At 39.4% G+C, this 17,347-nt stretch overlaps 1 protein-coding gene across 1 annotated transcript in view; it reads left to right on the plus strand.

Annotated features, from left to right (window-relative positions):
• Positions 1-17,347, plus strand: part of CACUL1 (CDK2 associated cullin domain 1) — a gene marked incomplete at its 5' end in the record, with an annotated part of 45,031 nt that overhangs the window by 12,919 nt on the left and 14,765 nt on the right. Inside the window, 2 exons of the mRNA XM_008643183.2 lie at positions 8,434-8,529; positions 12,969-13,071. Coding sequence (XP_008641405.2) covers positions 8,434-8,529; positions 12,969-13,071 — 199 coding nt within the window. The remainder of the gene's footprint in view (positions 1-8,433; positions 8,530-12,968; positions 13,072-17,347) is intronic.

Genomic DNA, 17,347 nt, shown 5'->3' on the forward strand with positions numbered 1-17,347 from the left:
ATGTTGGTGTGTGTCAGAAAACAGATGGTTATGGAAACTGAAATGTCAGGCAAGTGCAATGTCTTGCTCTGGACAGGCCAGCACCTTCTTTGCATAGCACTATAACAGCTAAATGGCAAGTGGGCTGCAGAATGTCTGCCTGTAACCAGCATGCCAGAGCAAGCTGTCTCCTACAGGAACCACTCATCAACAGCCAAACCAGTAAAACCCAGATACCAAACAGTAAAAGTGGGAGCACCTCAGGGGACTGGTCAGACTTGCTCTTGCATGGATTTAGTCTTAATGGAGTTTGGTTTCTCTCTCAGGGCATTCACTGCAGAAACTCCCCATATATATTTATTTCCCCCCTCCCTGTGTGTGTTGTCTGAGCAGCTGGCCACAGCTGGAGTCAGCAGAGTGATGGACACATGGACACGTGGGTGTCCTGAGCTGGGTGTCCCAGGCACTGTGCTGGCACAGTCAAACAGTCCCTGGTCATCCTGTGTGACTTCTGCTTTTCCAGACTGCAGGACAGCTTGTGTGGTGTTGGTGTTGCCCTGTGCATTTCTGAGGGATTGTTTCACAGCTTTTCAGCTCGAGAGAGTTACTTTCAGTGGTGGCAGAGGCCATAGGAAAATGTGGCTGGGCTGGTGTATTTTTGCATGTTGGACATGGGGTGCTCACTGCAGTGAGCAGTGGTTTTTTGAGTGAGTAATGATACATTTAGATGAGATGAATTGCTTGTCATCAGGCTGATATGGGGCCTCCTGTATGCCAAGCCATTTCCAGCTCCCTCATTACTGGATCTGTAAGTTGGTGATCCTTTCTTGAGGCTGCTGTGGAGAGACTCCGAGCTAGGATTGCTTTCCTTTCCTACAGCTGATGTCTGACCAGCTTCTCTGCATTAGTTAAGACTGAGTTTTGCCATGTGGAACTTTCAGTCATTGAGTATTCAATCTCCCTAATTCCTGAGTTGATAGGAATTTTGGATTTTGTCAGCTTAAAAAAAATAACATGTTGCTGCAGAAAACACAAATTAACTTGTTTCCTGTTGTCTTGAGGTCTGTGAAGCCTGTAGCATACAGATGATTTTTCTAGGATGCTGTATTTGGAAACATTTCACTGGTAATGGACATGGGTCATTATGCTGTGGTTTGAAATAATGTCAGCTGTTTTTGTGGGTAATTGCTGAGTCATTCAGATGTATGAGGTAGGGTGGATACACAAACATATGCTTTCAGATTAAATACGTCTCTCTTTAAAATGAGTAAAACTGTATTTGCATTAGGCAGTAGTGTTTCTGGCTTAATTTATTCTTATGCACTCTGATAAAGTAATTTAAAATCAAGCACTCTTCCCATTACATATCTCTTCAGCAAAAGATGGTGGAAAGTACTTAAAGCATTGACAATCAGAATGTGCTGTGGCTTTGAGCTGGCTTGTTACAAACATAGCTTTTTTGTGCAGGTGCAGTGGAATATTTTCCTTTTAGTTAGAACAAACTCAGTGCTTCCTTTGTGAAATGACTGAGAGCTGAAAGCCATTTATTTGTCATGTTGCACCTTTTTTTATCTAGAGGAGAGAGAAAAAGGGATCTGTTGTTTTCTGTTTGTGGTGGGGTGTTTTTTTTATGATAATGTATTATATTTTTTTTATAATGAACATGACTGCACTGAGGAGTCACTGGTGTTGGTAGATAATTTGCATGTCTGCTGTTTGGCCCCCAGGACCTGCAGGTTTATAGTCTTCGTTGTGCAATGCCAGAAAGGTTTCCTGCCTGATATTAATCTTTACAACTTCTCAGCCTCTTGGCTTGTCGGCTCTCAAACCAGTCAGTGCAGTGCATGAAAGTATTGTCCCACTTGCTGTTTCCTTGGGAGAATGTGCATGGGAATCAGGTGTCCTCAATGAGGATTTTAGGGTGCTCAAAGAACCCCTGGTAAAGGTATCAGGAAAAGCAGCTTTAATATTAAAGTGAAAGCATGACAGAGTTCATTGTCAAGGCTCACACTATAACTACTACATGGTTAAAGCACGCAGAGAAAAATCAGACTAAAATCAAGCGGTCTAAAAGTAAAATCACCCAGAAATGATCTGTGTGGTGGCAGGGAATAGGAAAAGGGTAAGGATAGGAAGGAATGATGGAGACCCTCAGAATAAGTCACAAGGTTCAGAGTGGATCCCTTTGCCAAACTCAGCCTCCAACTTGACCAGCGGTTTAGGCCTAATGGTTTTAACAGCATTTAAACTTAACAGCACTTAATCAATAGCCTAATATAAACAATTTAATAAAAGATTCTATAGAATTTACAATAAGCAAAACAATAACTCACAGGCCTGTCTTGCCTGTGAATCTAATGTACTTAAGAATCTAAGAGAGCAGCATTCCCAGTGTATTTGCTGTGGCACATTCACACCTAAACACACACAGAGTTAAAGGAGGCACTGCTGTCATCTGTTTTCAAGTATAGCTTAGCAATATCTTGTTGTGGACAATCTGTTCTTTCCTTGCCTTTTCCTGTCTTATTTGCTGTCTTGTGTTTACCTTCCCCTTGTCCCCTGTGATTATATGGAGTTTCCAGCCAGTGGTGAGGAGCCGGTCATCTCCTGCACCTACTCTTTCTGAAACACTAATCTGATTAATACAAATGCCTTATTCCAAACTTCAGATGAGGTTCTGAACTTCCTACTTTATTTGTGTTTTAGAAACTGTTGTCTATTGAAGCTTAAGTGGCTCGTCATGTTTACCCTGTGGGTTTTGCATGTGGTCAGGGTGCCGTAAAAATGCATCCAGGTAGTGCTTTGAGGGACTGGTAAAACTGAATTTCTAACGGTGGGCAGAGTTACATACAGGGGACCATCTCATAGCAATTCTTGATATTTACACTTTAAGGTAGTTTTACTCCAGATTGTTTTGCAGAGATGTATTTTGCTTTCCCTCCAAGGTACACTGGTGATTACATTACCTTTATAAAGTGCTGTATTGTAATGGAGCAGTTATGCCAGTCTGTGAAATACAGCTTTTGGCAGCATCATCTGTGGCTGCTTTTTGTGTACACTTAGTAAATCAGGTTGCTAATGCAGGCATGATTAGACTTTAGTAATGTACTTCTGCGAGGCCATTTGCTCCACCCATGTGAAGAAGCCAATTCTTACTACACTGTTTGTATGGGCATTGTCTGACTTGGTAGCTAAAGGAAATACAGGGAGCCTACTTCAAAAGTCATGCTTATTTCTTGTAGCATAGAAGTAACACTTAAATTACCTCTGGTAATTTGAAATCAGTTGATTCCCTGAAATAATATCTGTAGATCTAGCAGTTTCTCAAAGACTTAAATAGAAAACAAATCTGCCTCCTCTATGCTCTGCTTTTAGAAAAGATCAGAAATAGAGGTGGAGAATGGAAATTGAGAACTTTTTTTCTAACTCTTTCTTAATAATTATGTTAAATCAATGGTGTTTCTTGGAGTCCATTTGGGCCATCTGTTAATATCAACAGTTCATTTTTTCAAGAGGAGATGCAGACTGGGCATTTATCTGGTCCATAATATTTAAAATGGGAAAAAACCAAACCCAAATATTCAGAGCTGTAGGTATTTATCCATCAGTTTTTCTGGGAGAACATTGCTTAATTGTGTGTGTCTGTGAAACAAACATTTACTGCTGTGAATCCCACTGAACTGAATCCGATCAAATGGACGATTTGAACTCAGATGGTGGAAACCGGAAGCACTATAAATGTTTGTATCTTTATGTGTGGACATCAAAAAGATGGCTTTTAACTTAAGTAGTAGGGGTGACCATATTGCCAGAATTGCCATTAAAAATGACATTACCATCAGCAAGTTAAGCTGAGAGAAGCATTCTTGCCTGCAGCTTTTTGGAAAGGCTTGTAGTCCTGCAGCTCTGTTTAGTGCCTTGTCACACTACACTGGGGCTGCAGACCCTGATGCAATTACAGAAAGATATAAGTAAATACAGCACTAATGAATATATATTTAATAGGTAGAAAAGCTTCTGAAGATTTCTTACTGCTAAACGATTTTGATGGTCTTTAGATACAGTGTCTTTTTGTTTTACAAGCATGTAGAGTGGGAATGGAACATGGCCCACACCTGCTAACCTGCTGTAAGACAGTTACGTGAGAAAATGTCATGGGGCTGTACAGCTTTGAACAGGTTTGAGTGCAGGCTTGACTAGGAAGACACAGCCTTTGAATCAGTTGTGCTTTGGTTTGATGTCTGTTTTTTGTAAAAAGTTTTAATAATACCCATGTCTAGTGAGGTAGACCTGGGCATCACATACATTGCAAGGCAAGGTAAACAAATTATATTTTCTTGAGAAAGAACAAAGAGTGGTTTAGAAGATTCAGACCACTTACATGAGTAACAGGTTAATTTGTGTAGTCATAGCCATTCTCCCTTTTCACTTGGCAGGCGTGGGAGAGATGCTGCAGCATATGTGCTGGCATTTTGGCAGTGAGCATATTCCCAGGAAAATGGAACTGCCCATTCACCATAGGAGTGTAAACTCTACTAAACATACCGCTGATTGTGCCAGGTGACTCTTCATAAATAGATTAGCTTTGTGTTCCTCAAGCAGAGAGCTGTTGTCTCTGTTTCTTTCTTGTGAGCCATTTCCAAGTCGTCTTGAGCCAGAAGCTGCCTTCTGATTTCATATGTTCAGTTTAAGAGTGATATTGAGACTGTTTTTCAAGCTGAAAAAACCCAGATCTTTTTCACATACATAGTTTCTTGCCCACAAGTGCATTGAAATGCCTACATATTAGATTTCAAATAAGGGAAAGGTAATTCACTATGCAGGATCTCCAGTTGCTTGTTTTGACTATCTCTTGTATGTCATCCTTTCTCAAATGTGTTTTCTTGTTACTTCTCATTTCTGTTGGTGCTGAGATGTCCTCTGTGGTGTATAAGGAGATGAAACTGTGTCTCTAGCATCAGCTTTTAAACAGCAACCATAATATTTTATTCTAAGAAGCAGTTGACTCACAACCAAGCTGAAGATGTTAAACAAATGCAACTGCATCAGAGTTTGAGGAATCCAACCAAACATTGAATGCTCCTGTGCACAGACACACAATACAGTTTTTGCTGGAAAACTGTTCTTAACCTTATGAGTGGTAGATAAGAGCAAATGTAGGAGAGGATTTTTACTGCCTGTCTGTATGGAGTGTTTTAAAAAAACCTCAAACAATCCAAAAAACCAATAAACTTACAAAAAAACACCCCCAAACCCCTGAATTGACAGTTTCATAAGATTCAGAATGAGGAGTGAAGGAATGAGGGATCCTCATCTTTCCTGGAAAACCTTAGGCTAGGAGTGTGTATTTTGTATCTTTGAATAAGCTTCTGTAATACATCCTTCAGGTAAGATAGGAGTGGATGTAAAGACTTAATAGTTGCTGGGGAGTTGTAAGAAGTAAATGTCATGCTTAATTCTGCCCCTCCCCTTGTAATTTAAACAGCTGAATGTATGTGTTCTCTTTTTCTGGACTAGGACCAGGAGTAAAAAGTGTCACCCAAAGCAGTTTTTTGGGTTTTTTTCTTGTAATAGCTGTATGTGAATAAGTATAGATTTTAAATGGAAATTATGCTCTAATGATGGCCACTTAAAATAAAAATATTAGCAACTTCTGTTTACTCATGAATTTGTTGCTATGTGCTGCTTTTTAGTTCACAAAATTCAAGTAGTTTGTATAAAACTAATCCAGCTTCAGTTGCTGTCCTGTAAATGTGGATGTAGAGATGTGGAGAAAGATCCTGTGCTCAAGCAAATAATTGATTTCAGTTTGGAGCAGCCGTACTATAACTGTGATGAACAGAAAACAGATTGTTCTGTTTTCCCCACACAGATTACAGTACTTCATAGGTGAGCTGTGAAAATACTATTATTGATTTCTATTTGGCTTGGGTATTTTGGTATTTACAAGTCAAGCTTTAGTTGAGCAGAGTTTGATTGTCAAGCTTGCTTTTTTGTTGTTGTCCATCGCTGTTAATGTCTTGGCTGTTGAGGCTTGACATGAAACACTGCCAGAATAAAACTGAAAAGTGACATTTCATGCTGATAAAGCAGACAACACCATGATTTATGCATTGCAGAGGTTAAAACTAAGGCCTGATATCTGCCTGACACTAGTGGGTGCTTCCTCTGAAGCTGTCAGGACCTCTTTTAGCTTTTTCTGGTTTTATCCAGAGCAGTTGTTTTCCACTGATTGCAAGGTGTGGTGGTGGTTGACAGCTCCCAGGTATCCTTCCATTAAAACACTCCTGAGGTCATTCTCAGGAGACAGCTGGGTGTACAGACGTTGTTCCCTCATAAACAGCCTCCCTTACTGTGACATGGGCTTTGGGAGCGGAGCTAGCAGATTTCTCATCTGCAGTGGAGAAAAAGGGTATCAGTGCTTATGTCCCCTGTTGAAAGTGTGGCAGACTGGCTGTGTGTACTGCTGAGATTAAATCTGCACTGCCCAGCTTCTGTGTTTTTTTCTTGTTGGCTTTATTGTTGTTTTGGGTTTTTTTTAATGAAAATGGCAATCTAGCAGCAAGAGAAGAGTGGTGCCCTGTGTCAGGCTATGGCCTCCGTTTGTCAGACGTGTTCTTTCAAGTAGAATTTTCCTTTTGCTTTGATCTTAGAAGCTGTATACCAATCAGAGGATATAACCATATTTAAAGTTGAGGTTGTAAAGGAGTGAAGCAGGAATACATACTGCTTAGAAACGCAGATTTCATTGCATGTTGTTTGCAACAAATTATATATGTAATGTGTATATGAAAGGGAGTCCTTGGAGCTCATAGCCACTTTTATACGTTGTTGGCATTTTGAACTAAAATTTGTTTGGCCACCCCTGAAAACTGCATTTGCAATAAGATTAAAACCTTATGATCAAAATGAGGAATAAATATGTTCCTTTCTGAACTGTCTGCTCTGTATTGGTGTTTGCTGTGAAAATTACCCATGTGTTCATTAAGCATATTAAGAAGGGAGGCAAAAGAAGCTATTTTAAAGGAAAAAATCCCCTTTCATAAATTTAGAACACTTAATAGAGCAAAATATCCACATAAATTTTAACTGTTCTCTTAGGGCCCCTGGTGAGTGTCCGTACAAAGGCTGAAAATGTTTGTGGAGATAGCTTTAAGTTCTGATAAGGTGGTCAAGGTGCAGCTAAGCCCTGAGTCTTTCTCATGCCACAGATGCTTTGGCTTTTCGGAAAATCTTTGTTTTCTTGCAAGGTCCCAGTTACTGCTGTATTCTCCATCTTCTTTTGGCTTGGTGCTGTCAGAGGGGAAAACAGTGCAGGGGAAGAGAAGTTTTGCTTCTCATTAACAAGCAACACCTTGCCCTTGCATTTGTATAGGTGTATCTCTATGTGAACAGTAGGAACTCAGGCAGCCACCCAGCCCCTCTGGAGAGACAGAAGCAGGGGTTGAGCCAGAGGCAGAGCAGTGTATGGGGAAGGATTGGGGTGGAGAAGTGGATAGTGGAGGAACATGTTACTGTAGCTCCACTTCCATCTGTGGGCATCTAAGTGCACTTCTGAATGCTCCAGTGCAGCTCCCCTGCACACCTCCAAATGCATATTGTAACAGAAACAGTGGTTAGTGCTTCCCATTTTTCTGGTTCTCTTCTCAGTTTAACTTCACTTGCTGCTGAACAGATCTTTTAAGCTTCCTTATTCCCTAATTTGAGAAATAGGGTATTGTACCCAGAAAATAGCACATTCAGATTTTGTGTAGCCAAGTTTAGGCTGGGGGTCCAGGAGGAAGCAGTGTGCTGGAGCAGGTCAGGGGATTTCCCCAGGCCTGACCTGGAGCACAGGACCCGCATGCAGAACTCTCTCTGAAAATGTTGCTTTCTTTGTGGTCCTTCCAGCTGAACCCCCTGAACACTTGCCTTGCCTTAGGTGATCCAGCAGTAGCTTAGAAGGGTTTTCTGTGGAGGACAGTGTTCCCTGGAGCTGGAAGATGTGCCACTTGCCAGCTCAGCTGCAAAGCAGCAGCTTAATGCCACCCTGCTCTTGTGGGTGGGAAAAGCTCAGGGGAGTGGGAACACACACTGCAGCACTTGTGCAGATTTGGGTATGGATTCTAGGCATGACAGCTGGTGCTTTCAAAACAAAGCCCTGGTCTTTAATAAGTGTTTTTATTTGCATATGCTAAATGTCAGTTTGTTACAGGCTCACTGTATTTCTTACTGAATGGACCTTGTGCTGGGCACTGATGTATAGTCCTAGGCAAAACCTAGTTACTGAAGGGAGATTGGTTTTGCTGGAGGGAGTTAGAGCAGAAACTCTGGAATGATGTGTGGCTTGCTTTGTGTGGACCTACTGTATCAAATCCTTTGTAGCTGTTTGATATTGCTATGAAAGCATAGCCCATGCTGTTCCAGATCTTTCTCTTGTTCAAATTACAACCTGACTTTTACGGTTTCTTGCAGGCCAGCCCTCCAGATCTCTATATTGAAAGATTTAACGTAGCTCTTGGACAGTATATGGGAGCATTGCAGAGCATTGTGCCTCTTTTCATATATATGGTAAGTTTTAGAAAATTCTTTTCAAATGAATATGTCCATACACAAGATGCTGACTGAAAGTGAAAAGAATAAAATGGAGCTAATAATGATTTTTGACATGTAAAACTTATGCTTCATGCCTAGTTTTGGTGCCTGCCTAACAGTACTGATCAAGTTGTATGGGGAAAGGAAGGGGAAGCTGTGCTTTTTAAATGCAGAGTTTTGCAGTTGGTTTCTGCCCTAATACTTCTTTCTGGGAGTGGGGAGAATGGTTCTGATTTTGATGGGAAAAAAGCCATCTCAAATAGTTCATTACTTATATCTTTTTGAACAGAGATAATTTATTGACTTGTTAAGTTTTGGCTTCTTAGTTTGGGCAGGTTGTGGAGATGATTGTTTTTTACTTTCAGATAGAACAGATTCAGAAAAGATGGGAAGAAATGTGTCTTGGAAATGTCTTTTGGTACTTGATAAAGCTATTTAGAGTGTTGGATAGATGAAGACAAAATAATGTTTATAGCACTGTCAGGCATACTTGGAGTGGTTCAGAAACCAATAATTTACATCCTTTTTGTCAAAGTACCAAAACTTTTATTGCCTTTTTTTTGGTGGTAGTGAATAACTTAAGCTTGAAATTTGTCCTTCTCCCAGAAACTTTCCTCGTGTTGGCATTGCTTAGAAGTGAAAAAAAAATAAAAAGGGATTAAATAAGCCTCAAACTCTTCAAAGTTTTTCTGATTGGTAGTTTCACAGAGTTTGGGGAGCAGTATCCTTTAGAAGGATCTCCTGTGTTTCAGTGAATTTTGGTAACTTGCTACAGTATTTTGGCATAGTGTTACCGTACAGATTTGTTGCATTAAAAGAGGAATTTGCCTTTCTGGAACTTGGTGTTTTCTAATCTGCCCTTTTATTTGGTTCCGTTACCTGTTGGTTCTTCTTGCTGCCAAAAGCAATGCTGACTTGGCTCAGCTGTATAGCTGGTTTATAAGGCTAATGGCAAATCAGCTGTCAAACTTTTTCACTGAAATAATTTATTAATCAGTGTTGTGCATGATGTGGGAAATACCTCTAGAGAAGTCAGGATGAAAAATGTTTGTGTTTCTTAGTTTTTTCTGTATGTATTTGGAAGTACTTTTATGTGCAGGTACTCTTGCAATCTTACGTTGTAGTGTCCAATCAAGTTTTCTCATATAGCAACAACAGTTTCCTCTGTTTGGTCCAAAGATACAACTGAAAAACAACTGCAAGAGGTGAAAGCCTAATTACTCTACAGTCTAAATTACAGCTTTGCAGTTGCTTTAATAGATACTTTTCAAAAAGTTTTGAAGTGGACTAAGTTGTTAAACTCTGCCTTTATGTCAGAGGTGACGAGGCTTTCCTTCTCTGTGATTTCTTTAATCAGGAGTTTCCAAGGCTGTTGAGTTGCTTGAGGACTTAGTTCTGAAAGGATAATTACATTGCTGCTTAGGAGAACTTTTAATGTGCATTTAAATATTTTTTAAATCTATGAAGCTGAGGAAAAACTAAAGCTTTTATGTAGAACTGGAATATGGCATAGTATTTTGTCTTAGGCTTAGTCCTGTGTGTCTTAATAGCAGCAGCAGCACTTTTCTTTCCTGATACGTACCAAAGCAGGAAAGGTGATTTCTTACCCTGTGTGTGTATGGTGACCAAGGGGTGTTTCCAAGCTTATCAGGAGGGATGGTTGAGAGGGCTGACCTTGCAACTGATGGGAGTTTTTCTTTTTCCTTCTTTTGCTGGGAGCACTTTGTTTTTTTCATTGGTGATGGATTTTTTCAGTCTTAGGCTGCTGCAGCAGGTTTGTCAGAAAAGCACGGAGGCCAAAAGACCCTCTGAGATTCTGTGGCTTTACGCTCCTTCAGAAGTTCAGGGATGTAACTGAAGGTAAAATTAAACTGGAAGTTAGGGTAATACACAGTGCTTTATTCCTAGCAGAAAACTGGTTTATAAATTTAAGTGAGATTATTCTGGGTGCTTACAGGTTGTATATATCACAGTATGCTATACACATGAATGAAAAAATATTTCTGCTTGAATAAAAAAGTAGAATTTAGATGGTATATTTCTCTTACAGAATTTCAGTTTTTCATTTTACTTTGAGATATAGCTGAAAATCTGTTATTTTATCACATTATGTGAGCCTAACATTTGTGAGCACTGTGGTTTTGGGATAGTTAAAATTTATTTCATTGCCTGCAGCATATTGTTATCCCTACTGGTATTGCACTTTGTTGCTTATCAGCCAGAGGGCATTTTGTGTGTGTCTGTATACACAAGTATATGCAAGTATGAGGTAGTAAGCACTCCTATATACTGTTTTTTCTTCTTTCAAGTACTTACTGATCTCCTCTTAATATTAACTGAGTTTTATCTTTTAAGATTTGCCAGATTGCTTTATCGTAAGGTATTTAGTAGAATTAATGTTTGTATCATACCTGACTTTCTCAGTTACTCACATCTGCTTACCTTTTAGCTGTCAGTTAGACCTTTATGTGACTTGAGACATTTTTCTAGAAATACTGGCACAGCCTAGGTAGTGACGTGTTATACAGAAAATCTTCCTGATTTACCCCTAACAAGGATGGGGAAGGTGACAGCTCTTCTGCTCTCTCCTTTCAGCACTGTGGATTGGAAATGAAGCACTTAAGTTAGATGCTCTTTCTTTGTCTATTTAAGCTCACACAAGTGGAACATATTTTTGGAAAGGTGTTTCCAAGTGTACAGAATATTTTACATTTGTTCTTTGTTTGTACTGTCTTGTAACTGCTGGGTTGTGGGGGTTTTTTTTGGTTGCTTTCCTAGTGAAATTACTAGAATTAAAAGTTTAAGCTTTCCAGCTCCTGAGCAAAATGAGGCACCATAATTTGGCCATCTTGTGCAAAATGGTTTAGGAAAATGGTCTGGTGAAAGGCTGTAGTGTGGTGTGTAATTTAACACTTTGTCAAAGTGTATCTTTAGTTGCTGTGGGTTTCTGTTGCAATGGCAATTCACCATTGATCAAAACCATTACAAATAAGTTAGTCTAATTAGGTTATTCTCTCTGCAGAGCCTTTCCCTCAATCTTTGTTCACAGGTCCAGGTGAGGGGAAACAACTGAGTTGTAGTCCTTGATAAAACCTCTACAGGCAGGATACCTTCAGGAGGGAACCACCAGCAGCAAGTTTACTAAATTTAAAAAACCACCTTTTTAAGGCTGTTGTCTATCACTGCAACAAACTTAAACTACAATAGGGGCATGTATTCAGCCCTCAGACTGCCTTTGTTCTACCAGGTTCAGTCTTTATTAAAGGTGACTAACTGCTGGTGAAAGTTTGCCTCAAAAGTTTAAGGGGTTTCTGCCTGGACAGGTTGTTACGGTGTGTTTGTAGTTTTGGTAATGGCCAAGAGAACAGGTTTCACACAAAAACATGAAGATTGCTCTCTGTTCTGAGAGTTTGTTCCAGTTGTGTTAAATGCTTTAGTGAACAGGAGAAAAACTTAATTTAAAGTGTGGAAAAACCTTTCTCCCTTAAGATATCCCTGTTCTAGTAAATGCCTCAGATAAGTGGGTTATTTTTGAGTTGATTTTCTGGTAGGTTATCTGTTTAACTCTTTTACACCATTTGTCCAAATTATTTAATTCAGCTATTCCACTTCCAAGCTAGCTTTTTAATGATAGGAGATTTATCTTGAAGCAACTTTTTTCCCTCAGCATTTAAAACACGTCTATGAATAAAACACAGACAAGAAATCTTGCTATTAATTGCAGGCTGGAAATGGAGCATTGATACCAAATTAGGTATTGGGGCCCTCGAGGAACTCCTGAATAGAATTATCTCTGAATTTCCCTCAAAGAGATGAATTAATTGTTAATGCTGAATGGGTCAAAGTAATGGAATCCTAAAAATTTTAATGTAGTTCACTTTTGTATAGATTTATATATATCACTTATTTCCACAGCTGATTAATTCTGAGTAGCTGTCCTCTGAGATTGTCAGTGAACCACAGAAGTGGATAGTTGTACTGAGGATTTATTATTGTAACCTATCTATTTTAATGGTTTAATTGCTTTTAGTCATTGTAAAAAATATTTTCTTTCATTACAAACATAATGTCCAGCTGTATTTTGGCATTAAGAGAATATATAAAATTTTTAGAAGTTCTAAAATGAAGTGTTTTGTGTACAAGCTCTCCATTCTGGATCAATATGGAGATTTAGTTGTAGATACAGAAAACAAAATAAATAGGTATGGCTCTATGTAAATAGGTTTGTCACCAATGTTTTTTGTTGTACAGGAATGTTCTGTTTAGTTTAAATGCAGTCACCAAGGAAACACTTTGCAGGTGAAATACTCTACGGCTTTAATATTCTGAACTGTTTTTATTCAGGGAGAAAAAAAAAGTTTACTTTATTTGCTATTATGAGAAACAAACTTGAAAACTTCTGTCTTATTTTCCAGAATAAATTTTACATAGAAACCAAGCTTAACAGAGACTTAAAAGATGACCTTATAAAGCTGTTTACGGAACATGTTGCGGAAAAGCACATTTACAACCTAATGCGTAAGTAAAGCTGTTGACTTTTCTTATAATGGAAGCCTGGAGAGCCACAGTGCTTTCAGACACTATGAAAATCCACAGCAAATAGGGATAAAATGCCAAATATTAGTGAACTTCAATACAAATTCCTTTAAGGCATGAGAAAATGTGGCACAGTTCAACTTTCTTTTTTTTCAGAAATCTGACTTTGTATGAAGTAATGGTTTGCTTGAGATCTGGGGGAACCAGTATTTGTTTTCCCCTATGACTTGTGATTATGGCATAATGAATGTTTTATTGTTCTGTTGTTTATGCTGTTGCTTTTTAACTTCCTTACCAAAATATTGACAGGTGTCATTAAGAACGTGGTGTGGTCAAAAAACTGTGATACCTCTGGGGTTATTGCCATGATGTACTCAAGTACTGCTGTAGTTGGTGAGCTGCAGAATGATGACAGCAGTTTCTCTCTAAGGTTAATGGGTTAATGCAAATATAATGTGCTTCAAGTGATACCCACAGGAGCACTTAACGGGAAGCGTGACTCCTGTGGTGAACCACAATGTTTGTCTGAAACCTGCCACCTCTGAGAGTGTCTGTGTGAGCACAGGGAGCTTGCTGCTGGCCTGCTTTGCCCCTCAGAAGGGCAGCTAGCGAAGCATTAGAGCGATTGGAGTGGAGTTTATTGCTCTTTTTTTCTTTGCTTGGGTAGCAATGCCCTGCTCCCTCCAGCTGAGGGAAAGGAGCTGTGCTGTTGTTTCAGGCTCACTGAGAGGTGACATCCTGGGCAAGGGGTGGGTGAACAGGGTGTCTACGAGGTCAGGGAGCCTGGCATTCTGCAGTGATGGGAGATCATCAGCTCTGATGACGTTTTCTTCTTGCCATCTGAAAAAGTCACTAAAGAGCAGATCACATCACCTTGGAAATAGCAGAACAATGAGGAGTGCCCAGCCATGGGCCTGATGTTTTCTTTTGTGCCAAAGAGAACTACTGGTATCATGGAACCTGGTAAGATGATTGCTGCGACAAGATCGTGGAAAATTTGGCTGATATTGCCTTAAAATGTTCACATTTTTCAGGCAATTTTTTTTTTTCCAGTGGCAAAGCAAAGGTGTAACACTGAATAAACCTGACATAAGCGATGTCAGATGTGTGTTGCTAAGTAATTAACTTTCTGCAGTGATAATAGCAGAATCAAATAGAAATTGCAGATGAATTGTTGAAAGGAAAAGACCTGTGGTGTTGTGTGTGTGTAATCAGAAATGCTTTTTCCCAGCTCTGTTAATTGCAGAAGTAAAATGAAAAGAAAAAAATGAAAAAAAAAAAAAGTAAGCTGTCTGTGTTGCTGTATATGAAGTGTCTTGTTTAATGAGCAGCTTCCTTGGGTTCATTTCAGTCTGACCATCAGTTTGTTAAAGCTATGTTATTTGGATTTTATGTCCCTTCTAAGTAAGATGATAATTCTGACAGGCATGAACTCCTAACTGTGATCTGATTTAATTAAGTCTTGGATAAGAGGATCTATAAATTGAGTTAAAGTATGCCTAAATAAAATTTTAAACTTGCTAACAGGTTCTTGGGAAATAATTGAAGATACACAGCACATGATGTAGTACTGCAAATGTGCTGAAAAACTTCTAGTATTGTATTTTTTTCTGCCTTTCTTAGCTCTTTTTTTCTAGCTTCCTGAAATTCAAACCTTCCTTTTTGGAAATGTCAGGGCTCTATGAAAATAGAATGCAAGTTGGTGTTTGTTATTTGCTTTGCTTCCCAATGTCAGCGTTTGGTGCTCTTTGCTGATATTTGATACAGATTTGGTTCAGCAAAAAGATGTTTCTCTATTGTGAAGGGAAAAAAATGCAGATATGAATGGGGATACTTTGGAAATGAAAGTCAAGTTGTGATCTGCATGGAGAAATGAAATCCTGGGGCTGTTTTTTTAAGATATGTTGCAACTGCCACTTCAGTGAGAAGAAGGATGCCTTCCTTCTGTTTGAAAAAAAACCAAATTACAAAATTGGTTTAATCCATTTGTGATCTAGACTTGGAGGCTCAGAGTAACATCTGCTCTCACTCCTGAAATTTGTTGCTCTGTTTTTTTGTACGAAGTGGGTTTTGTTTATAGTACCTTGTCATTCTCTCAGAGCCTGGAAGCTGGCATTTCTATTTGAAGCTGTGTTCAGGAAGGACTGTAAGTACATTTCAGGTTCATTTGATTTTTGAAAAAGTTCCTGCTCCACTCCAAAAAGATGGGGGGGAAGAAGCCGGAAGAGCAGTGCAGCCCTGATCAGCTCAGACTCCCCCAGGCTGGGTTCCCTTGTCCCTGTGCTGGCTGGTGGGAGGCTGGAAGGTGCAAGATCAACAGCTGCAACAATGGTCTCTGTGATTGGGAGCACTTCTCTGAGCACTTGGTTGCAAAAATTAGAGCGATCAAGGTGTCAATTCATTATTTACAGAGGAAATATTGCCTAAGTGAACATTACTTTGACAAATTTTTCCTCTACCAATGCCAATTTGGTTCCATTTAGGGTTTGATAGATGAAATTTTTTTTTTTTAAAAAAAGCACTTCACTATCTGGAGCACTTCAGTTAAAGTAAATGCATAATAAAAACCCACAATACACAGATCCATGAACACAGTTGTGTTTGTGAAACACTTTTACACCCACACATTTATCAAGTCAATGCTCTTCAAATTAAAGTGGGTACATTTGAACTAAGTGAATATAACCTGATTATTTTCCTTACAAAGCCAAAGCTGGCTCTTGCTGATAAGACTGCTGCATTCAGTGGCAAAGGAGAAGTTGCCATGTGTAGAAGTGCTTAACTGAATGTAACAAGCAAAGATACAGCATCTTATTTACAGGAAGCTTCAGAAATGAGGGTGGGAGGGGGAGAAGATGCAGATAATATCCTCATGTCACTAGGGAAGGGGTGGTGGAGAATGTCATCTTTGTTCCTGCTACAGTCCTGCGTGAGGTGACTTGTAAGCAGAAAAGCTCAGAAATAGGTTTATTTTCTCCTTATGCACCCACTGTCTCTTCTGATAGTCCTGCACTGCAATTTCCATGCCCTGGAAACATCCTACCTGTTTATTCTCATCTAGAAAAATGGCAATCACTGCATGAAAGTGCATAACAGCTTCTGAAACTCTCTACTTCTAGTACTTGCAGTGGGTAAAATTCAATGGCAGAGTATTTGCAAGTAACTGCCACTCTTCTCCTTTTGGACATTGGCAGCTTAGTGCCCAAACCAAGCTCACTTTTGAATCTAACAAAAGAAGAAAAGCCATTAAGGGCATAGTGTTGTGTCTCCTTGGTGGAGAGATCACTTGGGTTTAAATTACAAGAGTTTGCAATTACTTCTGTTCTCTTCCTGAAAACTAAAGAAAGGACGGTGAATGCTAGGCTGGAATCCTGCTCTGGGAGGTTGGTGAGGTTCCCAGCATCTCCATATTGAGCAAAAAGCAACAGAAACTCCAAGTTGGTCATAGAGGTGAAAGCTGGTTTAGAGGGCAGTCTGAGTCAAATATATATAGAATTCTTTGCTTACAGCACTGTTTGTGGGGGTAGTAGGATGTATCAGATTGATTATGGCACTTCCAAATAAGCCTTATCATATCTCTGTAGTACTTCAGCCATTTATATCTGTGTGTGTAGGGGCTGTTTCTTGCCTTAGACATTATTGTTGTGAGTTCAAGAAGTTTTTTACTCTTCAAAGAGCAATGTGCTGGTACAGATCGTTCAGTACAAGTTGGTTCTTCCCAAAAAAACATCTGTCTGCACTTTTGTACAGTAGTTACTCAACTGGGAAGTCAGGTGAACTTTATGAGAGGGAAAATTGCTTTGTGCTGCACTTCTGATTTTGTTCCTGTTGCCTGGGGTAGTTACAGAATCAGCCACTGAAGCCTGAGCACACAGAGTGGTCACTGTGTGTGGATTCTAAAGGCACGCAGGCAGTTGCAGAGTGTAGTTCTCCATGTCAGTGCCTGTGTGGGTTCAGAGCTAAAACCCAGTGTAAAAATACATCACATAATTTGCTGAAGTAGAAGTTTTTCTCATGGTTTTCCAAGGAAAACTTCTTTGAAAAAAGTCAGGAGGAGGGAGACCACTCACAGTCTACTTCATTATGTTTTCAGCCTCTAGCTAATTACAGAGGAAGCCTTTTCTCTGAAGATTTTTACATATGACAGCTTTGTTTCTTCCCAGTTAGGTCACTTGGATTCAGATGAGGGGAAGAGATCTTGTTGTTCCATTTTATTTTTTTGTTGGAGGTGTATTAAAGTTCAATAGAAGAGCAGTAT

The sequence above is a fragment of the Corvus brachyrhynchos genome, unplaced genomic scaffold, assembly GCF_000691975.1.
Source record: "Corvus brachyrhynchos isolate BGI_N302 unplaced genomic scaffold, ASM69197v1 scaffold319, whole genome shotgun sequence".
NCBI lineage: Eukaryota > Metazoa > Chordata > Aves > Passeriformes > Corvidae > Corvus > Corvus brachyrhynchos.